Raw genomic sequence first — 23,496 nt, forward strand, 5'->3', positions numbered from 1 at the left:
CATAATTGATATATTAATTAAAATGATAAAAAGTAATTTCTCTTAATATATGTTAATATTGTGGCTACAGCTATTAGTTGGATATTTCAATTTAAAACTTGATGAAACATTCATAAAGTGCTTTTGTATTGAAATAATTGCTATTCCATACAATATATTTTTAGAATTTACGAACTTAAATTACAGATTTAAATCCATGTTGCCAAACCCAAAGGCAAAAGGATAGATGGATATCAACATAGGCTTTATCAGTATATTGAGCTGAACTGCTACCGATGGCTATGTTTTTGAAGCTGTGAGGGAAATTGTGAGGATTGGATCTAGGTTATTTCTTTACCAAATTGGTATATTTTGTGTATGCCTACATTTTGTCCTTAAAGTATATCAGGCATTCCATGTGTTATGGATATTTTGCACATAAATTTTTACTTTATTTAAATATTGAAATTTCATCTTTTGCTTTAACGATCAGCTTGTAGACTGTACACAGAAAAACATTGTAGAAATGGTAGTAATACGTTTTGTACATAAATAAAAAAGCTAAGTTATAAAACAAATGTGCTAAACTCTTCTTTCAGTAGCAGATGTTTATCTAGCGTAATGACTAGTCTGGAAAGGATTCTAAGCTTTATATAATGAGCATGGGTGTGAATCCAAAATTATTCAAGTCTTCTGAAATCATTTAATCTGTACAAAAAACCTTGACTTTATCTGTCACTCTTTAGAAAGAGAAGCACAGCACTGTCAGAATTTTGCTACTGTTACATCAAATGATATCTTCCTGCAGAACATGTCATTCCATTGCAATGAAAAACAATGTATCTGACATTAACTCATTGAGCAATGGAAGACTTCTACAACAGCAGGTTTTAAAAAGTTTAATTTTATGAAAAATAAACAGTTAAGTGATGAGAACCTTGAAAATCTAATTGAGGTGTTCATTACACTCAGATTATAAATTAAAACTTAGAGCCCCAAAATTACAGGATTGCTTTCCAGTATCCACCATTTCATTCAAATTGCACATTGTATTGAATTTTTCAAAGACAGAACATTTTTAAGATTCTAGTTACTTTCCACAGTAATTTAATGTCAAACTCCTTAAGATTGTTACTTCAGTTTAGGTATCATTATTACTAGTTTACAATGAACAAATCTCAGAAGATGATGGGAAAATTCCTTACAATGTACAACAGGAAAACCACAAGTTCCCAATCATGAATATTACTGATTAATTTATAAACACTTGCAATTCTGACAGCTATAAATCATAGAAATGCAAAACCTTTGAACATCTGAAAGTGTTTTGAAAATAAGATTTATACATTGCTGATTTTGGTGTGAAAGTTGCAGTCTTTGATAGATTTAAATAACAAGACTTCAGATTTTATTCATTACTACTCTTTCTAAACTACTTTACTAAAGCCCTTTAAATACCTGGGAGAGGGGGCATTCTTTTGCCAGTGTGCTCTGGTTCATTTCTTTCAGTAGTTCCTTCAGAGCATTTCTGACGGTTGTGTGTGTCCACTGTTCAGGTGGCAAGTCTTCCAGTTTTGGGCAACTGCATGATAGAATATATCATATAAAGGGGGAAAAAAATAGGACATTTCAGGACTGATTCCTGGTGCAACATTCCTTCAAGATAGACAGATTTCATTTGGCACATCAAGCAGATGCATCTAGAGATTGCTCTCAGTCTCCTGATTGTTCTGATTAGTTAATTACTTTATACAACACATCTGCTGTATTGATGCATGAATTATACATCAGCTGCATGTGGCGACTATTATTTCTTGTTACTTCTACCTTCTTGCTCCAATGCGTTTGGTAAAATAATTCAGGCATTTAGAGATTTGGAAGTTAAAGACAGACATGAAATAATAATGATGCCATGCAATCATCAAAGCCAAGGGACTTGCATGTTGTCACTAACCTGTGCAACTGAATTTTCAGTGTGACCACATGATACACATCCTGCAGCATGTCTGCTACTGTGGCATCCGGTGCATCTGTCACATACGAGAGAGGGACTGGATTCCATTTCCCAACCTGGATCAGGCCTGTGATAGGCAACATTAGGTAGAGTGAGTAACCTCAACTGTCAATTTCCCTGGGTATGATAATACTTTTAAAAAGGCAATATATTACATTTCTTAAATTATTTTGATCTGATTTAAAATTACTTAAGATTTCATCAATCATGTTTACATGTAAAAAAATTTCAAAAAAGTGCAAATTTGCCACAATGAGTGATATAAATGATTTGTTACTCTTCCTCTACTCCCATTAAATGGCTCAAATATACTTAACAACTGTCATTACTGAGAGTTGTTTTGCTGTACTGGATATAAATATATAAGAGTCAAAAGAAAATTAGTTAAATGATGAAAGCAAAATAAATTGAAATATTTTAATATCAAAATGTTAAAAATAGAATTTGCTAGTATTAAAATATAAAAGATTGAAAATATGTTCAAAATGATTTATAATGTTTTCCTTCTGTTTGGATTATCAAAACTTACATGAAACACAAAATAATTTTCATCTCAGCAAAAAAACAAAATGAGTTCTTCATAAAACAACAAACTCAATATTTTGTATATACATGCATCATAATAATATTCTGCATGGACAAAATCATTTGTTTGATACACAGCACCAAAACACCAAAATAAATATTTATTGTTCCTTCTTTATGACAAAATCATAAAGGGTATTTATCTTTACTTCAAATAATTCCACTAAAATATGGATTTTATGTAATAAATTTCATTACTTTTCTATTACTGTCTCAAATTGTTAAAGAAGCAATTTTAATGAAAAAAGGCTTAAGGTACATCTTTCACGTGTAATATGTGGTAGTTTTCATTATTTTCAAGTTTCTGAAATTGAGCATCATTTATTACTGAACTTTCTTTGGGATTTGCCATTTGTATTAATGCATTTCATCTTCCGACATGTATCTAAACTGATTTTTCATCATTACACATGAACATAATTAATATTTGAAGTGTGTTAATAATTGATATCAATATTCCTGAGCAAAAAGAAATAATACATTATTCTACATCAGGGAGTGAGTGCAGAACTATGTACCTTTTGCCTGCGCTGCAGAACTATGGGAATATCCAAGAGAAAGGAGTGCCATCTCCACTAGTTGGTTAAACAGCATGTCCTTCCGTACCAGAACAAACTCTGCGTGTTCTTCTTTACTTTCATACTCAATCGGACTTTCAAAGTGTTCCACCACACAGAAAACAGGGAGCATATTTCCTACAAACAATAAGACATGTCATATATATTTTCATAGTACATAGGATGTGTAACTATAGTTTCAATGTGATTTACAGGTACCAGCTATATGTTATGGACCACTAAAAATGCATTTTAAAAACACTTTGTATCAAACTAAGCATATTTATGAATCAAAATAGAAGGTGCTGGAAACACTCAGCAGGTCAGGCAGCATCTGGGGTAAAAAGATGTCATATTGGCAGCTTTCTCAAATGTTGTCTCACCTTCTGAGTATTTCTAGCATTTTCTGATTTTTTTATGATTTCTAACAATTCTTTGAAGTTTGGTGCATGTGGATTACATGTAATGCATTTGAGGAATCGCATAGTCATGGTATCCAAAAGCTATATCTTTTGAAATAAAACTTGTTGGTCTAGTTACCTCTTTAAATTACAGAATGTTTGATAACTACAATTTTTATTAAGGAACCAATTTACATCTGTTCCAGATCATGCATTACATAAAATTATATCTTGTCTTTAAAATATTATAGCATTAATCATTATTGCACTTGAGAGTGATATGCAAGATTAGTCCAATTTTCTCTTAGAATATATAATATCTGATAAATCTAAAATTGCTTGAATTGTTTAGGACATTGACAATATATGTCATTATTAATTCACTACATTTTTCCCCAAGCAGTCAACATCTTCCTTCTTTTAAAGAGGATAATCTTTAATGATCTGTTGGTGCTCTGTATTATTAACACTTGGCAGAATTTCCAGGACTGGCAACTTCATAACCTTCTAGCATTAAAGCAGTAAGTGATGGTCACTGATCAGTTCTTAAAATACTCAGTGTTGTACATGTGAAAAGCAGCATGAAACTTTCACATTAGCTTTATGAGTCTATGTAAACAACACATCTGCTGTAAGATGTACTCAAATATATAGAATCCTTGTCCAAAACTGTACTAGCATCACAGTCTGCAAATACCACATAAAGCCAGAGGCAGGTGAGTTCTTCTACTCAGGAATTTATGGTGCTTATAGCATTGTACGGAACATAAGACTTTGATTCTGCTCCAGTTCTTGATGGTAAATGTTAATACACTGTTTGAAAACTGTAATAAATTTATCCTGGCTTCCTTTATACATCTATGCATTTGGCTAACAATCAATAAATAGGGTAATCATAAGCAGAGGCCAAGGAATTTGCTGAAGTGCCTTTTTCCAATTCTAATAGATAAAGATCTAACAATACAGACTGCTGTGTCCATTCATTTCATAAATAATACATTCCTTGTTGTCTGCAAATAGAGGAAAACTAAATGATTGTACCATAAATGTTATGGCAGTTTGAACAATAAATTCTCCTGCCTTCAAACTACTTTATTTTCATAAATATACTGGCATGTGAAAGGACTGCATACATTTATACTGTGCTCTGAAGGAAATTTGCTGTGCTTTACCATGGGAATCTTTAACCACCTATATTTCTATACTAGTGAAATCAGGTTGCACACACTGGTACCTTTTTTATTACCGATTTTCACCAGCTGGCCCGTGTGTTTGAGTGAGCCTCCAGTCACTTTGGCACCCATGCTACCCAGTCTGCTGCGGGTGGAGAGACTTCCATTCTGCTCCAAGCGGGGGATCTTAGCCGGGGGACCTTTAGGATCAATGAGATTGTTGTTTTTTTCTGAATTCTCCTTCACTTGCACTGTTTCACTGGGGTTTTCCATGCTCACCATCAACTCTCAGAGATAACCTACCAAGTTTAAAGAAAACCACTTCAAGATATTACTGAGGTCAGACTTGACAACAAATATAGAGGATTAATGTGGAATCTCCAGATTTTCTAACACCAACTATTTTATTTAAGAATTAAGATCTCTGAAACTTTACAGCACAATAAGACAAAAGAAAATACCAGCCCTTCAGAAAAGGTTCCATGGATGTCAAAATGCAAGATCATCTACATTATCTGAAACTGAAGCTGCTAAAGTGAAAATTTTGTCATCTTAAAGTAAATGCATCCTCAAACCACAGAACATTCCGTAATACCAGAATTCACTTCCCAAATGTTGGTGCCAATGCACAGACTTCAGGCCAGTGTACATCACAAAATGAATGGTCACATCTGAAGGTGTTACAATTTTTACTTGGTACCGGGTATTTAAAATTATAACTGAAAGATAAAATAGCTATTGCAACATAACATAACATTAGGATTTCTACTACTCTTATCTTTCATGAACTACAGCAAATTCCACTTTTCATTGACCACTGTGACATAGGATTATTTCTTGAGAAGACATTTTCATCCCAGCATTGCATTGCTAACCAGCAGCCCAGTGCCTTTCAGGCAAATATTGCACTATCTCATCTTCTGCATACTTTACAACTTTTTCTGCGCTACCAATTCCGTGTGTTTTACAAATTCCACTCCAGGATTTCACGTTTACACTTATTTAGAAAAAAAAGACAAAGAAACAAACTAACCAAAGCTGCCTGGGTATACACACACACACACACACAAAATGCTACACATTATCGGGTGGCATTTAAAAAAAACTACAAGAAATATTTTTTTGATCGCAAGTAACTCACCCACTCCTATGCGCAGAGCTAAAAGCCAAACTTCCAAGGCATAAGAAAAATAGCAACTCTTCGCTTCGGACTCTTCATGAAAACTAACAGCCGGACGGGTTGGATTCTGGATAGTATTTAGCTCCCAAATATCCACTCTCTGACTCTCTCTGTCTTTGAATGAGATGTTTAAAAGAGAAGAAAAAAAATCTTCGCTCTTGGGGTGTTGAAGGACAGGGGGAAAGTGTCTGATTGGGCGGGGGAGGCGGCTAATCTTAAGGTTATAAAAAAAAGGGACAACTTGGGACGTGGGAGTGATGTATATTGTTTTCAGCACCAAAAAGTCAGTGACTTTTTGTTGTTGCTACTGTTAGAAAGTCCAGTCCAGGCTGTGGGGTTTGGTGGCGGTAGCTGGCTGGCGGCTGTCTCTGCCTGGGCTTTTTTTTTCTCTCTCTCTCTCTCTCTCCTCCTCAGTCAGGACGGAGCCAAGCGGCTTCACATTAAATTATTAGTTGCTCTGAGACTCATCACTCCCCTCCTCTCCCCTTCGCTTTTCTCCTCTCAGTGGTGAGAAAATAACCCTTCCAAACATCCCGCTCTCAGGCACCGACACTTCAACCGCCCTCCGGACTGCTTTTCGATTGCATCACGCCTTGTAACTGTCAGAGTAATTTGTTGAAGAAAATAATAATAAAAACAAGGGAGGGGGTGGGAGAGAGAAAGAGAGAGAGAGAGAGGACAATTTCCGGCAGGCGCGCAAGAATTTTTAATCAGCTTGATTACTGTAAGACGGCTCTGCATTTATTACAGATAATAATACCACATGATCAAATAATTATAGCACTGGCTCAGCCTCAGGGCTGGAAAAGAGGAGGGGGGGCGAGTCAACAACAAACAGGAGGAGCTTTTTAACTCGTCACCGCATGCTATCGGCACTGTTGGTGTGTGTCTGTAAGTAAGAGGCGGGTGGAGGGCTGGTGGGACCAGGAGACGATCTTGACCGGAGCAGGAACAACATCGAACAGACAGTCAAATGCCAACCGGACTGGAAATTATTTCATGCATCAAGACATGATAGGGTTTGTTCCGCGGGAGGCGGCCAGATGGATGCTTTACACACACACACACACACACACACACACACTTGCACCTGCACACGGACATAGATCTAAACATACGCGCAGTGAACGGTAATCTGCATGAAGATGCTAGATACGCATACATAAAAAGGTATACACGTGTTTATCTTTGCGTTCACTTATTATAATGTGTATGTGCAGGTGTGTGAGATTAAAATGTACATTTTTAAAAGTCACGTTTGCAGCATTTTTTCGGGCTGCTTTAACTATTTGCTTGTACTTGGGTACAATTCCCCTGTTACTCTTTTTCTTTAACTGACAAGACATTATGGTTTGGACCATAAGACATCTCCACGGCTGTTATCTTTGATCCGCTGACTAATGTGTTTGCTCTGTGACAGTCTTGCCCATTTTTCTTTTCTCCCATCCTAAGAAGGAATACTTTGCGACCTTTCACTAATGCATGGCAAAATTCACCCAGCCAGGCAGGCATATTTAAGTTGAAGCTGATATTTAAACTTGCAGCCATTTAACTTGCACCCTGTAATTACATTTTAAGCTTTTTTTTGTACTGCGTATATTTACCCATGTCAGATAATTACCCTATAAATGAGAGGTGGAATCAACTACTGTGAAAACAACTTTTATTTCATAGAGTACTGACCTATGGGAAAATCTAACCGAAATAGTAACTGCAGTTAAAATACATAGGAGTTAATAAAACTTTAGTTATGACTAAGGACCTACCAACACTTCACAGTCAGCATTAGTCAACTATGTTAATATTCTATGTTGAATTATGGAGAATAATTTATTTTCCAAGATTTTTAAAATCACCTTCAATTTGCTGGTTTAAATACTGGTAAACAGATGAACAGAACAGAGAGGGATCATATGTTACAGGGTGATCTTGAGTGCTTCTTTAAGTTACTGTACATGTATAATAGATTTCATCATTCATACTGAAGGGAGCAGTGTTGTCAAACAAGAATCTCCTCTAATATGCCTCATTGCCTTAAATAAAGACAGAAAATGGTGCTAATACCCGGTGGGTCAGGGCTCACCACAGTGCGAGACTGGTTTAATGAATTTTTCCTTATTTTCTAATTTTGTCATGGTATTACATAGATATGTCTAATTAGTCACTGTAAGATAAACTTTTTAACAAGATTAAAATTAATCAACCAAAATTGTTAACTCTGTCCACAGGTGCTTGACTAGCTGAGTGTTTCCAGCATTTTCTGTTTTGCTGCTGATTTTTAGTACCTGTAGTATTTGGGTTTTTGTTTTCCAGTACTTTGAGGGTTTCAGAAAAAAATATGCAGAAATAAATGTTTTAATGGATAAATAAATGACATTTACATGGTAGCTGTACAAAATTAGGACAGACTCGAAATATTCATCAGGACAGTCACCAACTGTGGTGTGAACTTATCCATTAACATTTTAAATTTAGATTTCATCTAACATATTTGCTCTCTGAGCAGATGGTGATTGGCCAGTTGAGCAGTTTTTGTATATGTTTCAAGGTTTCCAGTCCCACAGAGTTTTGCATTTATTTTAGAGCTTTGTTTTAAATGAATAACAAAATTAATTGAAATTACTTGGAATTTGATTTCATTTATATACCTGAATTGCATGAAAACAAATTTAGAGTCATTGAGCAATACAATGGAGATGCAGGCTCTGGCCAGTGAATCCATCCCAATTTTCTTCATTCAGTCAATATACCTTTAAGCTTTACCTCTGTGTGTACCTATTCACGTGCTTCTTAAATGATACTATGGTACTTGTCTTGACCACTTTCTAAAGGGGTTCCTAACCTGGGGTTCCTGGACTCTTTGCTTAATGGATTTGGTTCATGGCATAACAAAGGTTGGGAACCCCTGCTAGAAACTCATAACATATACTCAGCATCCTCTGTGTGAAAAAGTTGTCTCAAGATCCTTTTTAAATCTTTTCACAACATTTATATCTCCTAGTTTTGGGCCCCCATATCCAGGGGAGAGATCGCCTTATTTAAACCCCTCATTGTTTCTGAAGACCTCGTCTGGCCATCCTCTCCCTACAACCCAGTCCACTGAGTCCTGGCAACATCCTTGTAAATCTTCCCTGAATGTTTTTTCCAGTTTTGTCTTTCCCATAACAGGGTTACCAAGTGCAGACCTTTTTTATATTATTTGAGGTGGTTTTACTATCAAAAAAACCTTAGGATGAAAGATTTTTGGTGACAGCTCTTCCTTTATTCTATATCAAAATCTTCAACAAAATTGATTTCTATATATTTGGAAATAATGATATGTGGATGGCTGTTGTCAGTTCTAAAAACAGATGTGAGAGTATATACCATCATGTTGCAACTTTCCCTCTGTACTTCTCATTTGATGTGTAATCTTAAATTATTTTACGTTAACGTCTGTTTGTAAATTTAGGTAACTTTTTTTTTCCACCATTGAATACTTGCCAGGTTGCAGGATTATCCATGAGGTACAAATGAATGCATTCACAATATAGGAAAATATTCCAGAAGTGGAACTGTGAACAATTAAATCATGAATAAACTGTGTAAGTGAGAGCCACACAAGGAATAAGTTGACACATATTTAATATTCAATTTGCAACTTATTAAGACCAATAATGAGCACTATGTACTGACATTTAAAAAAATGTCAATAATTTATTTCAGCTTTAAAATAAGGTATCTGCACATTTAGCTATCAAACAAAAGTGAAATAAAATATCAAAGAAAATACTCAGTGGCCTTGGGATTTCATGAGGCAAGTAACCCTTGTGTTAGGTTAATTGATGATATTTAATCCCTTGGGGGCTACTTGCGGGACATAAATTAGGATGTGTTTAATTACAAACCAGGAGTTAAATGTGGGAAAAATTGGCACTCTCTGACCAACTTAATCTATATGGGGAAGAAACAGAGAGGGAGTCATTACACCTGACAGACAGAAAACTAGGTATTTACAAAGAGACAAAACACCATTTAGTGGAGACAGGAAATAATTACACATAAACATGACATGCCTCGGGCCTGATATAACATACAATGCAACTTGCAGAATGGGCTTCAGCCAAGTGGATTTTTTAACCCCTAACATTCTGGAAAATCTCATTACAACTCATTGCAGCCAAAATATCTAGAAACCTTCGATGGGATACCTACATCATGCATTTAGTTTTTAAAAATCACACATAAGCCTCATGAATAAATTAAAATATTTTCAAGATCCAAAATTGTACAATGTCATTTCCAGTACATAAGTGTAAAGGGGAACCAACATAGTGTTACTCCGAAGCCAATGCAGCACAAAGAAATAACAATAAGATAAAGAACACAATTTAAAAAAAATATATAAATATATTTTCTCCAGCTAAATTCACAACTTACTTTAAAAATATATTTACTAAAATCCAGGAACAACAAATATTTGCAAGTCAATATACATAAAAGAGAAAAAGCATTGATTTCAGATGACATAATTACTGATATTGTTATTGATCGAATTCTAACAGGTCACGGTGATGGTATCATTTACTACTATTAGAAAAGGTACAGCAAAGTTAAAGTTCAGGCTTGTGTTGATGATCTACAATATCACAGGTCCTGAATAGACACCTAATGGTTTATGATTTCAGATATTTAGAGGAATTGTGAAAACTATGAGAAATAGTTGTTCTTACCCTTGGTCTGAGCAGAGGCTATGGGATAGTTTCGCAGGCTCAATGGGCTCAATTCAGCTCCTATGAATTATAATAATGGAGCTGAAATTGGGATGGGGTAAGAGTATTAAAGGCAATATTGCGACTGAATTACTCACTATCATTGGTGGACCGTTGAGGAAGAAGTCAGGAGTTAAAGGATATAGTGCAATAGCTGAACTGGAAAAAAACATTGCTGGGGTAGGATAATTGGAACCAGTTGACCCTGGAGAAGATATTAGAATAAGACTGCAAATGTTGATGGAAGTGTAGAGGTAGCTAACATCTTGGATTAGTGGAAATTCTAGGGAAATTGATGCTGGGAGGCTGTCAGCTGATTATTGAAGAAGTTGAGCTTTGAGGTGATGAGAGTATAGACCTGGATCTCTGAAGAAAATAGAGAAAATTCTCTCATCTTAGAATAAAGGGGCTTGTTAAAAAAAGATATGAAAAGTAAGTATCAAAGGATTTAGGTATTAAGTTTAGGCAGACAAGCTCAAATGTAATTAGCCATCCCAAATTACCATTACGATGGATGCAGTGAGCTAAATTCTTCATTCACTCAGCGCATTCAAGGTTCTCTTGGAATGCCACAGCAATTAAATGCGGATGCTGGAAATCCGAAAACAAATCAGAAAATGCTGGAAGAATTCAGCATGTCAGACAACACCAAGAGACAAAGTTAATGTTTCAAATCTTTTGCCTAACATGTGTATGTTATCATTTTCTGTTTTCACTCTTGAAGTACTGTTGTGTTGCGACAGAGTTGTGGATGAATTGGAAAACAACTTGTAGATGGTGGTGCTGCCATGTATCTCCTGCCCTTGACAGAGAGCTTTGAAAGATGCTGTTAGAGATAACTTGGCATGTTATTGCAGTACATTTTGCAGTAGGATTTATGCAACCTGGTTTTCCTACATGGTTTTGAGCTTCTTGGCTGTTGTTGGATGTGCCTAACAAGGGCAGACTATTTCAACACTATTTAAATAGTTATTAAATTATTGCTTAAACTAGATGGCATTACTTGGTCAATCTTAAATATTTAAATAGAATATTGTTTTGTTACTTAGTCCACTTTTTTCTGAAAGAGTGGTTTTGTTGTAACTGTAGAGTATAGCTACGTTCATTGTTGCTGTCAGAAGAAAAGCACTTGGAAGTACTTCTTACAGGTGTCAATAAATTAAGGTAACCAATGGTGTGTACCCTGGCTTGTTTTCACCTCTTTAAAGTGAGCTCTCTGTCAACTATAGCTCTCTGCCTTTCAATCCTGTTTGAACAGTTAAGTTCAAGAAGGACATTGTCAAATCCAGACTATTCTTTGGACATCTGAACTGCCTATATGGAATAGTCTCAGGAGGAAAACTATTAACACTTGTAATCACATAACATACATTAATTTGACAAGGAGTTCCTTTGGTAACCATATCCTGATATTTTAAGAGACCGAGCATTTTTTCCCCTAATCTATAGCTCATTTTCAAATCAAATAAAGTTAATCTTTTTCAGCACATACACTTGATTATGCCAAAGATACTTAACATATTTTTTAGACACTAACTTACTTCCATTCATTTTACTGAAGACAATATTAAACTAAAATAGTTATTTTAATGACGTAGATAAGTCAATTCATTTCTTTAGTTATTCAAATAAACTGGAAAACATATAGCTCCCACATACAGTACATACTATGTAATTAGCACAAAACTTAACAATAATACGTTTCAAAGCCAATCTTAATGTGCAGTCTGTGCAAAACAAAATTAGTAAACCAAGGTGAAGTGTTTCACTTCTTAAAAAAATCTTTTGATTGCTCCAGCAAGGATTTCTATTCCTGCTGCACTTGTCACAAATTATATGTAGTGATTAAACAGCAAACCCCAAACTAAATGAACATTCAGTCTTTCTTGTTCTTAAAATTAATCATCAGCTCTTTACATAAATTTCAGATAATATGAATAAACAAGGCAATTTGGGCCACCTCAATACATCTATGCAGAAGCAGCCAGTATTGCAGATTTTGTTGAAATTTTTCCAGGTTTTTGTTTCCATACGCAGTTTTAGAACTCTATATAGCTGGCTAAAAGACTCCATTGAATTTGTTTCCATTTGATCCTACTCTCTCATGGTTGTCTTCTATGTGGACTGTATCAGACTTTCCAAGGAAAAGTCCATCTTAAGTATTAGTACGTAGATGTTAGTGATCATTACTAAAGTCATATGAATTTAATGGAAACAACAGGAATGTCCTGACGAAAGGTCTCGGCCTGAAACGTCGACTGCACCTCTTCCTATAGATGCTGCCTGGCCTGCTGCGTTCACCAGCAACTTTGATGTGTGTTGCTTGAATTTAATGGATTTTGCTTTCAAATGAGTCACTTTTATTTCTAGAAATATTAAAAATTAATCAAATTTGTAATCCTGGTCAATTATTGCAATTTAATGCAGGGGAAACAGTATAACAGAAATACTGTTTATGGGATTGTCAGGGAGGAGGAAAGCTTTAGATTGCATAAAGATACATAGCATCTTTTTACTTGGGCAGAAAGTGAGAGATGGAATTTAAATTAGAAAATCGTGAGGCCTTGCATATGGGCAGGTGCAGCTTTTCAGAGGAATATGTAAAATGGATGAAAGTTGATAAATATGGAGAAACAGAAACCTTGGAGTGTACGTTCACAGATTTCTATGTGTAGTAGGATGGATATACAGTACTATGCAGAAGTCTTAGGAACATATAAACAGTTAGGGTGCATAAGACTTTTGCACAGTATTGTATTAATTTTATGTATTGCACTACAATGCCGCTGCTGCGAAAAGCAAATTTCATGACATATGTGAGTGACAATAAACCTGATTCTGATATGGGTCTCTATTGTGGACTGAGAGTGGGAAGGGGGCAGGGAGAGGGGAATCATGGTTGGGAAAGGGGGTAGGGAGAAGTTAGAGAGCGGACATTCTGTAATGATCAATAAACCAATTGTTTGGAATCAAATAAACTTGCCTGGTGTCACAGGGCTGGGTGTGTCTGCACCCCCACTACCCCACCCCATTCCTGGCATACCTTCTCTGCCACCTGTCCTACACAGTCCTGTGGTACTCCACCCTTACCATTTGCAACATCCTTTCTTCCCACCAGATTGGCAACACTTGTTCTCCGCTCCATGTTGACAAACACAGTACTGTGCAAAAGTCTTAGGTACCCTAGCTACATATGTGTGTGTGTTTTTCTAAGACATTTGGACAGTACTATACAAGGCACAAAGAATACATAAGAACCTAAGATGCTTTGGCTAAATCAAAGTAAAGAATAAAAGACCAAGTACATTATGCTAAAATAATACAATATTTCGAGGTTTAGAATTATGTGTGCTCTGATCATGTTATATGTGAGAGGTAATTACAATGGAGAGGGTGCAGAAGAAATTCATGAGGATCATGCCAGGACTGCAAAATCATGGAAAGAATGGATAGGTGGAGTCTTTTTCTTTGAACAGGGGAAGCAAATCAGACATATAACTAATTATATGGAACTATGAGAGCCCTAGACAGAATCAATAAGAAAGGACCTTATTTCCTTAGCTCAGAGAGGTTAAAAAAGGCATAGATTTAATGTAATTGATTGAAAATTACAGAAGAGGTGAAATTTCTTGTTAATAAGAGGATAATTGTGGTCTGGAACTTAAAGAATTGTAGAGGCAAAAAAACTCCCATATTATTAAATGTATCTGATGAATACTCAAAGAGTAATGATATATGGGGCTTCAAATCAGATGCTGGAAACGGAAATTAGATTGGTGAGATTGTTTTCAACATGCATGGACACATTAAGCTGAATGGACTGCTGTGTGGTAAAATATATGAATCAAGCACAAAGGCGGTAAATGACTCCGGAGATTAGGTGAATTTAATAATTTGTTCATATCAACATGGCGGGAAGAATCATTTAGTGTTAGCTGAGGCATTCTGGAGAACAAAACACCCTCACAAATTAGCGTCAACATGAAGATCAGTAATAGATGGCCAGAAGGAAAATTAAAACATAGTCTATAATATCCACCAATATCAAGCGGAGAAGCATCTCTCCACTGCAAGTGTACAAATCAGAAATAGAACAAGTGTGTGAGATAGTCAACAGATCGGATAGCATTTATGGCAGGAGAAACAGAGATGATTCTTCATATTAATAACATTTTATTCCCCTTTCTGTATCTCCTGATTTACACTATTTTCTGTTTTTATTTCCTATTGAACCAAAGTATGATTCTTCTGTTTTCTATCCTTGAGAGCATCTACATCTATCTTTGTCATTAAATATCATCACCATTGCTGAGTTATACAACATCAAAATTCTGAGGATCACTTTGACCAGAAACTCAGCTGGATCAGCCACATAAATGTCATGCCTACAAAAACCAGGTCAGTATCTGAGTGACCTGTGGCAAATGACTTGCATCATGATATCCCTAAGTCATTCCATCGTATTTATAGAAGACTCTCCACTTGCCTAAATGTATGTAGCAGCAAAAACTCTTAAAAACACTCAATTGCATCCAAAGCAGGCTGCTTTGTTGGCATCCCATCAACCACCCTCCACTACTGGTGCACAGCGACTGCAATCTGTACCATATATCAAATACATTGCAGTTATTCACTGACAGCACTTCCCAAATCCGTGAACTCCCCCATCAGAAAGAAAAGGTCAACAGGTGCTTGGAAATGCCACCACCTGCTCGTTCCCCTCCAAGTCGCACACAATCCTGACTGGAAAATATATTCTCGGTCCTTTATCGTTGCTGTGTCTAGATCCTGGAACTTTCTAACTAACAACATTTTGGGAGCACATTCACCAGAAGGACAGCAGCAGATTATGAAGGAAGCTCATCTGAAAAGTAATGTCCAATGGCTGAAAAATGAATTTAAAAAATGCTCTTTCATATTTATAACATATTTTCATTGACCTTTTAATTGCAGAATATAGAAACGTTATGAAACAGGGAATATCCTTTTGGCTCTATTTGGTCTATGAGACTTGAGCCACTTTCCAACACTCAGTCCATGGCCTCATAGAGCATAGCATTTCAATTGTTTATCGTGGTAGAGTTTAAATCATTGAAACCATGGAAGTGGACCTTATAGCAGCCCTCATCTGACCTTTAGTGATCTTTTCAGCCTCTGATTACTCAAGCTGTCCCTCATAGTTAAGGGAATATTATTTTTCCTCTCATAAACCAATACAACTCAAGTAATCTCTACTAAATCTTCCCTTTGCATTTTGAATCAAATTCTTCAAGGTTACAGAGAGCATATTAAAATACTGCACCATACACTCTTTCATTTCTGCTTACTATTTTCAACAATACATTGGTTTGTTACCACATTGAAGCTGATTTAGCATGGGTGTGCAGATCGGTTATTTGTTGTGATAACATCTCTGGGTCTCTAGGATATAGCAGTAAAGACCACAAACACATACCCAGTTCCTTAGCATTCCAACCATATTGTGGGTTGTGAAGTGTATGTTATGTATGCAACAGTCTTAAATCTTTATGCATTGAAATCCTGATTATCCATTGGGAATCTGGCATCAATATTCAAAGGCTCAAATCATAAACTAGATTCTAGGTGCCAATTTGCTTAAATGCTCACTTTTAGCCTATATATATATATTTCTTTATTTTAAATTAAAGGCCATATTTGAAAATCAGACAGCTGATAATAATTGGTCACAACCTGGGTGCTACATCAACATGGATGAACTGAGAGTGATGGATGCTGTAAAAAAAAAATCAGGAATAATTTTACTTTAATTTATTATAAATAGAAATTTAAATCCTTGTAATAGATGGTATAACTAATGTAGTTAACATAAAATTAAGACCATTACCTGTTATCTGAGTAAATTCTACTTACAAAAAATTATATTGAGTTTTGAGGTACTCTTGAGTTTAAACCTGCTTGCAATTTGACAACGGAACCTCACAAATGCCTTCATTTTTAAAATTCTTTGATAGAGGTTTAAGACACCTCCACTTCCTACAGAAGTCGTGCACTCTATGCCCTTTATGTTTTGCGTCACCTCAATATTTGATGACACTTGTTTTCCATTTTCTTATACAACCATACCACATGCTATTGTAGAGTCCTGGTCCAAGTACTGGAGGCCCAGGGCTTGGAGTCCTGCCTGTGTATGTGAATGGTAGATGGGTGGGTGGGAGAGCTAGAAAGGGACCTTTGCTGTCATCATTTTGTTTTGTTGTTGTTCCTGCTTGTGTTGTTCTGCTCAATATCGTGGGGATGCTATATTGCTGCTTGAAGTGAGGCAACACGTAGGCATTCCCATTACTTCCTTTTAGGGGTGTTACTTGTTAATGCAAATGATGTGTTTCACTGTATGTTTCAATGCATATGTGATATATACATCTGAATATACTGACCACTCTGGGTGAATAAGTTGCCCTTTAGGTTCCAATTAAATTTATTTGAATATCCTTTTCCAATACCACATCCATTCTTTCCTGTCAATTGCCTGTGCCTAATCCAAGGGAATGTTTCTTTTTCAGTGTTACATCTCCTTTATTAGACGAAAAGCAATTCAATTTTTCTGTCCTTTCTCCTATAGCACATTACTTCAAGTACTTCAGCCAAACTCTTGCTCATCTTTTTGCGTTCTACTGCTCCCTGACCCTTCCAGATCATGTTTTTGACTTTTTCTAAGATTACACGATCTCAGACACTAAATTTTGATTTTACTGTTGGACTTGCTTTCCAGCATTCTGAATCCAAATACAACTTAGTCTTATTTATTTTTATTAATTTCAGTGATTCTTAAATTTTACTTGTCCCCACTCCCCATTTATTTTATTTGATCCTTTTAAGATTTCACTTCTTGTTTTCAGTTCAGGTAATGACATATATTTAACCTGTCATTTCTTCTTTGGAGAAGCCAAAAGACCTGTTGAGTGTTATTCTGTCCTTTTCTGTTTTAGCAGATTCAAAATTAAGTTATTGGTACACTGGTAAAAGCTGAACATTGTGCCTGAATAATAGCACATCCATTCTTAGTTGTATTTTAAAGACAAGTTCTAACTATTCCAATCCCATTTTGAGGGTTGTTTCAAAAGGCCATCAGTTTGGGCTGGAGTGTCAGCTATCCTTTAATTTATTTACTTATTGAGATACTGCACGGAATAGGCTCCTGCATTGCTTTGCAGCTCGCCGCCCAGCAATGCCTGGCTAACCCTCGGACAATTTACAATGACTAGTTAACCTACTAAGAGGTACATCTTTGGACTATGGGAGAAAACTGGAGCATCTGAAAAAAACCTATGCATTACGTGGGGAGGATGTACAGATGACGTTGGAGTTGAATTCTGAACTCCAATGCCTCGAGCTGTAATAGCGTTGTGCTGCTACGCTACCGTTTACTCAAAATGTTACCCATTCTCTGGTGGAAATACAGATTCTTTCATATTTTGTCCATTTCCTTTAGTCTGTTACGTTTACTATTTATTGTCTAAATGTTTTTTTTATTTTCCTTATTTTTCCACATTTTGGGTCTTTCTTTCCCATCCAATCTATTTTAAGGCTCATTTTAGTTATTTTTTCTCATGTCAGTATCTTGTGGCTTATTCATTGCAAATCAGGCTTTAGGACAACTCAACACACAATCATCTACTGCTAGGAACAAAATCTATGTCCATCCATCACTGGAACAGAATCACTTTACTGTCGCTTTGCCCACATTTTAATTTAATAAGTAGAAATTGAAACAGCCTTGAATTATCATTGAATTCCTGCTTCGATTTCTGTGTAGGTTGGTACCTGTAAATATATAGGTGTATTAACATACAGGTTCAGATGCAGCATGGGCTGCTTGAAGTTTCTTAAACATGGTTATCTGCATTCCATCAAATTGTCCTTTGACTGGTGTTGCTGTAATAGTGCTGTGGTATTATCACCTAAAAGAAATATATAGTACTAGCCACCAAAAGAGTACAATGAGGAGGGGCTAAGTAAAGTAGGCCTGTATATTCTAGAGTTTAGAAGAATAAGAGGAGTTCACACTGAAACTTACAACATTCACGCAGGACTTTACAGGGTGCTTGTTTCCCCAAACTGACGAGTCAAGAACCAGGGATCACAGAACAAGGGATAGGTCATTTATGACAGATGAGAATTTTCTTCAATCAGCTGCTAGTAAATCTTTTGAATTCACTGCACTGGAAATGGTAGCGGTTTAGTCATTGTGCTTATTCAAAACAAAAATAAGATAGATATCTGGATATTAACAGAATCAAGGGATATGAAAATAGTGGAGGAAGATAATGCTGAGGAACATGGCATTATCATAAATTCAAGAACAGATTCAAAGTGTTAGCCAACTTTTTATATTCTTGTTTGTTTACCAGTAATTATGCAGGCCAGCCCAATCAGCAGAGTGACATCTACAGTATACTGTATGTAAAATTTGCAGTAATGAATTTGCTGTTTTGTTCATGTCTGTATTGTGTTCTAAAGGATGAAAATAACATAGAGGTACTGTACATGCTTTATCAGCAAATCCAAAGTACTAGCTTTTGTACTGAAGTACTGATTATGTTGTGCATCAAGATCTGGGAAATTTTCACCTAAACCCATGGCCTTTAAGCAACCCTGATTAACACATTACCATCATTATGACTTATATAAGAATGAAAGTTGGCAGTGTCTTTCTTAATCCTGTCTTTTACCCCAACATCAAAAGCATCCAAATATGTACAATGTATCACTTTGAGCAATGTGCCTTCCTGAACAATGACTCACCAAGGACAATGTCAAAACATGGGCAATGCTTCATCACAGTCAATCTCTCCTTACAAACAATATTTTACCATAGTGTTTGTTACATTTATAGACAGTGTTTCTTGCTCTATCATTTAACATGAACAATTGCTGACCATGATCACTTTTTGCCAAAAAGAATCATTCACCAGAAATAATCTCCCACAATTGAGAATGCATGACCATTGACATTGCCTCACTAGGGACAATGTTTTGCTACACACAAAACCTTACCATGAACAATCTCACTTGATGTACAAGCTCACCATGAACAATCTTTTCTCTGGGTGATGTCTTACCATGGACATTTCTTGCAATTGACAATGCATTACTTGGGCAATATCTCACCATGAACAAACTCCTATCATAGGTAATGCTGCTCCATGGGCAGTGAATCACCCTGAACCATCTTTCACCATAGCCAGTCTTTTACCATGGACAGTGCCTTACCATGAGCAATGTCTCTAACCAAAGACACCATATATCACCAGGGGCAATTTCTTATCATGGGTATCATTTTGGCTTGGAGCACTCTTACCTTGGCTAGTGTTTCACCATTCCACTGAGAATCTCTGGTGATGGACAAAATTTCACCATGGAGAGTGCCCCACCAAAGACAACATCTTATCTTGGACATTCTGTGGACATGGCCAATATATTCTTGACAAAACCTCACTGTTGGTTGGTATGAAAAGTTTCTTTCTGTGGACCATGCACCATAGACAAATTTTTACCATAAACAATTCTTCACAGTAGGTGATTTCTCACCATTGGCAGCATGTCACACTGGACAGGGTAATAAATGCTGTGGCAATCTTTTGCCATGAACAATGAGAATCTCTCACTATGAAAATGAGATAGGAGTAAAGGGAATACAGATTAATAGGCCCCATAACCATTCATTTCTGCACCTCTGAAAAATATTCCTGTTTTCAAAGAGATTCCAGTTGCTTGGTTTAAGAACTCTGTTTTGTCTTGGGAATGAGGAAACAAGGCAAAAGCAAAGCTGCAGCGTCTGGGATCAGAGATTGTGACAACCCGGTCTGTGCAGGAGTGCGGTGGGCCTCGAGGGAGAGATTGCAGTAACCCATGGACAGGGACACCTCAGGTAAGGATCAAGCAAATCAAAGCAGATGAACAAACAGCCAATAAACCTTGCAGGCTGGTTCTAACGTCGACTGCATGGGAACAACAGTTGTCTAAAGGGGAACTAAAATTGATTGGGAAAGAGGACAAAGTGTCGCCGAATTAATCTGGGAGAACGGTTGTTTACCGGATGTTTCTCTTGGAAAAGCAATGAAAAAGATTACCGAGGCCAGTTTTGTTTTATTTCGCACGAATGTAATGATAAATATTTTGTTTAATTTGAGCGACAGTGTGGCCGTTTCTATGTTTGGAATTCAAAACTGGATGAAATGGGATTAGGTATTATTTATGCTTTCGATGGGCTAGGTTAGGTAAAATGTTGGATCAATATTTGGTGGTTTTATTTAAAAAATACGCGAACAGTATACGACACAACGTTTCGTAAGATAATTTTGGCGCTCAGATCTTAGCGGAGTGCTGACATAAATGAACACTCCGCCAGACAATGTTTAAAGGTAGCGTCTACCTGTCGGTAAATATAACCTGATGTATGGCACATCCGAGTTTGAGAACTCAACAAACACAAGGTAGTTAGTTACCTGTTAGACTTTTCACGGCTTCGTTCCTGAGCGATGCATATTTTTATGCACTTGCAATATCGCACATGGTGATCCTGCACGGAGACCTAGTACGCACTCACGATATCGCAGCAACTACAGAGTATTTCGCACGGACCAATACTATTGACTCAGATATGGAATTATAATTTGTCCCTATTCAAACTCAGTGCTTACATATACAAAGATGATCTAACAAAGGTAAGACAATTAAAGGTTAGGGTCTGGTTTAAAGTATGTAATTACGTCCACGAAAGAACATCCCTCACATCAAGTGTTTTCTTCAGGTTAGCCTGTTCAAAAGTAAAAGTGCTTACAGCTCGTGTCAACTCGCAATAGCTGAGTACACAATCGTACACACACACTTTTCCCAGCTGTACAATCTATTACATTGAAAACGATTTCTCACAGATTAACGTGGTAATTGTCGCTACAAAATCACCCTCACCACAACTCCACGTATAGACAGCCACAAATCACAAGGCGCTCTCCAACAAAGGTAAATAACAAAGCTCTGTCGGGTGAACAGGATCGTCGCCGCATTTAAAGTTCCTGCTTTCTCCCTCTACAAAACAAAACGTGCAGCAACAAACCGGGGCGACTGCTCTGCTTTCGAGTCGATTGGTATGAAAAAATGTGCCCGAAGTCCTGGTACTTCAAGAACTGATCTGCGAAAACTTCTCCCGGATGAGCGTCTTGTGCGGTAGAGTTCACAGGAGATTTTGAAAAAAACGATCATATCAGTGCGGAGTAAAGTATGGGACGTGTCTGGTACAGTTTATTAACAGGAAATCAGCCCGGCAAAATATGCAAACACTTCCAGTTGTCGTTATTTGTTGAATGGAGGTGAACCGCAACAGGAAAAGGGCTGACGTTGCCGATCTTTCGGTACAGCTATCCCGAGGCAGGGCCACCTTTCACAAGGTGGGAGAGGAAGGAGAGGGTTATTCTTAACCCCCGGGGCTGTCACCGCCATTCTCCGACCCCGCACTGTTAAATCCCGCAATGATTCAAGTACTATAAACACATCCGCACCAAGCAGAAACCGAAACTAGCGAAGATTGCCTATTATTTTAGGTGGGGCAGACGAGCATCGCGTTATGTACAAGGGAAATTCGCCCCTCAGATGGAACAAATTGCGCCGGGCTTGAAACGCATATAAACAAATAAAAGACAAAGGGTCGTGTTGTTCACTCTGTGGTTTAATTTTGAAATGATCTGTTGCAAAGCGAGTGCATTTCTCATCTGGGCAACAGCGGGTTCCTGTAACCTTATAACACGAGTTATCAGTTCAAGACCCGAACTTGAAATTGTTAGTTAAGGAATGCGTAAACTGCACACACAGACGGAGGTGCGATGCAGCAGATCCCACACATGAAAACTGTTATGTGTTCAACGATATTTTCTCCACTCTTTGCTTATTTTTACTTTCTGTTTCCTCCCAATGATAATAACCCCTGAGATTAGTATCATTAGGGTAAAAAAAAATCAAAGAGGGCCAACTGCGTGCAGGTATTAGAGAAGCTCGTTTTAATCTCTTTACATTCTGCTCAGAAAGTTCTTGAAATGCTGGTTTTGAACACTGACCTCATTGAGGACCCAGTCTGATACGATCAAGTTGTCTTATCAGCGCGTTTGATACATGAACGTCATGTCTCCGTCAATTTCTAAGGCGCTGAATTCCTCTTGAGATCACGCTGGTGAAAGCATTTTATTTGTTTGCATCTCTGCTTCAAAGCACCACAATAAATTCAGATGGCCACCAGGTTTGTTTTAGCATCTGTCTGTCCATTGATCACGCCAATGATTCATAAACCTCGACCTCATTTTTAATAAAGTGTACCTTCCATTTTTTTCCTCATTAAATTATCAGTAGAGATTTCTTATTTAGCTCAGTTTAATGGGAATGCTGAATAAAGTTGGCACATGTACAAGAATAGAAGGCGGTATAAAGGCTCGAACGATAGTCTGATAGAACTTGTTAGATTTACTATAAACTGTTGAGGTCATTTGTTAATAGCCGGAATATTAATTCCTGGCATGTTAGAGGAAGCGTATTGATCCTCGGCAGGATACGTACTGTTTCATTTGGGAGTGGTGGCTTGTCGCGAAAAGCACAGAAATTAGACGACATTGTGATTTCTGTGCGGTTTAGAAAAATGTTTGGTATTTCATAAGTATGGACAACTAAATCGTGTACATTCTGTTGTTTTAAAACATTTATCAACCTGCAATTATTCGTATTCATTCGGGATTATACTTGTATCAAATTAACACCAATTGGAAAGAACTTTACTTTTTATTTTTTTACATTATTCAACCTGGAATATCGGAATCAGAATCCGAGTCAAG

At 36.8% G+C, this 23,496-nt stretch overlaps 1 protein-coding gene across 6 annotated transcripts in view; it reads right to left on the reverse strand.

Annotated features, from left to right (window-relative positions):
* LOC134344378 (DNA-binding protein SATB1-like) overlaps positions 1-22,142 on the reverse strand; it is a 160,996-nt gene extending 138,854 nt beyond the window's left edge. The window contains exons 1-5 of one of the 6 annotated variants that reach the window (XM_063044067.1): positions 5,850-6,584; positions 4,783-5,007; positions 3,097-3,273; positions 1,934-2,060; positions 1,438-1,561 (exon numbers count right to left, since the gene is read on the reverse strand). In XM_063044067.1, the coding sequence (XP_062900137.1) occupies positions 1,438-1,561; positions 1,934-2,060; positions 3,097-3,273; positions 4,783-4,990 (636 nt within the window). In that variant the 5' untranslated portion in view covers positions 4,991-5,007; positions 5,850-6,584. Of the gene's footprint in view, positions 1-1,437; positions 1,562-1,933; positions 2,061-3,096; positions 3,274-4,770; positions 5,008-5,849; positions 6,585-21,592 lie in introns of those variants that run through there. The other 5 variants (XM_063044066.1, XM_063044068.1, XM_063044065.1 and 2 more) reach the window with 5 other exon arrangements.
* Between the last annotated feature and the right edge of the window lie 1,354 nt (positions 22,143-23,496).

Source organism: Mobula hypostoma, chromosome 3 (assembly GCF_963921235.1).
Source record: "Mobula hypostoma chromosome 3, sMobHyp1.1, whole genome shotgun sequence".
Lineage (NCBI taxonomy): Eukaryota > Metazoa > Chordata > Chondrichthyes > Myliobatiformes > Myliobatidae > Mobula > Mobula hypostoma.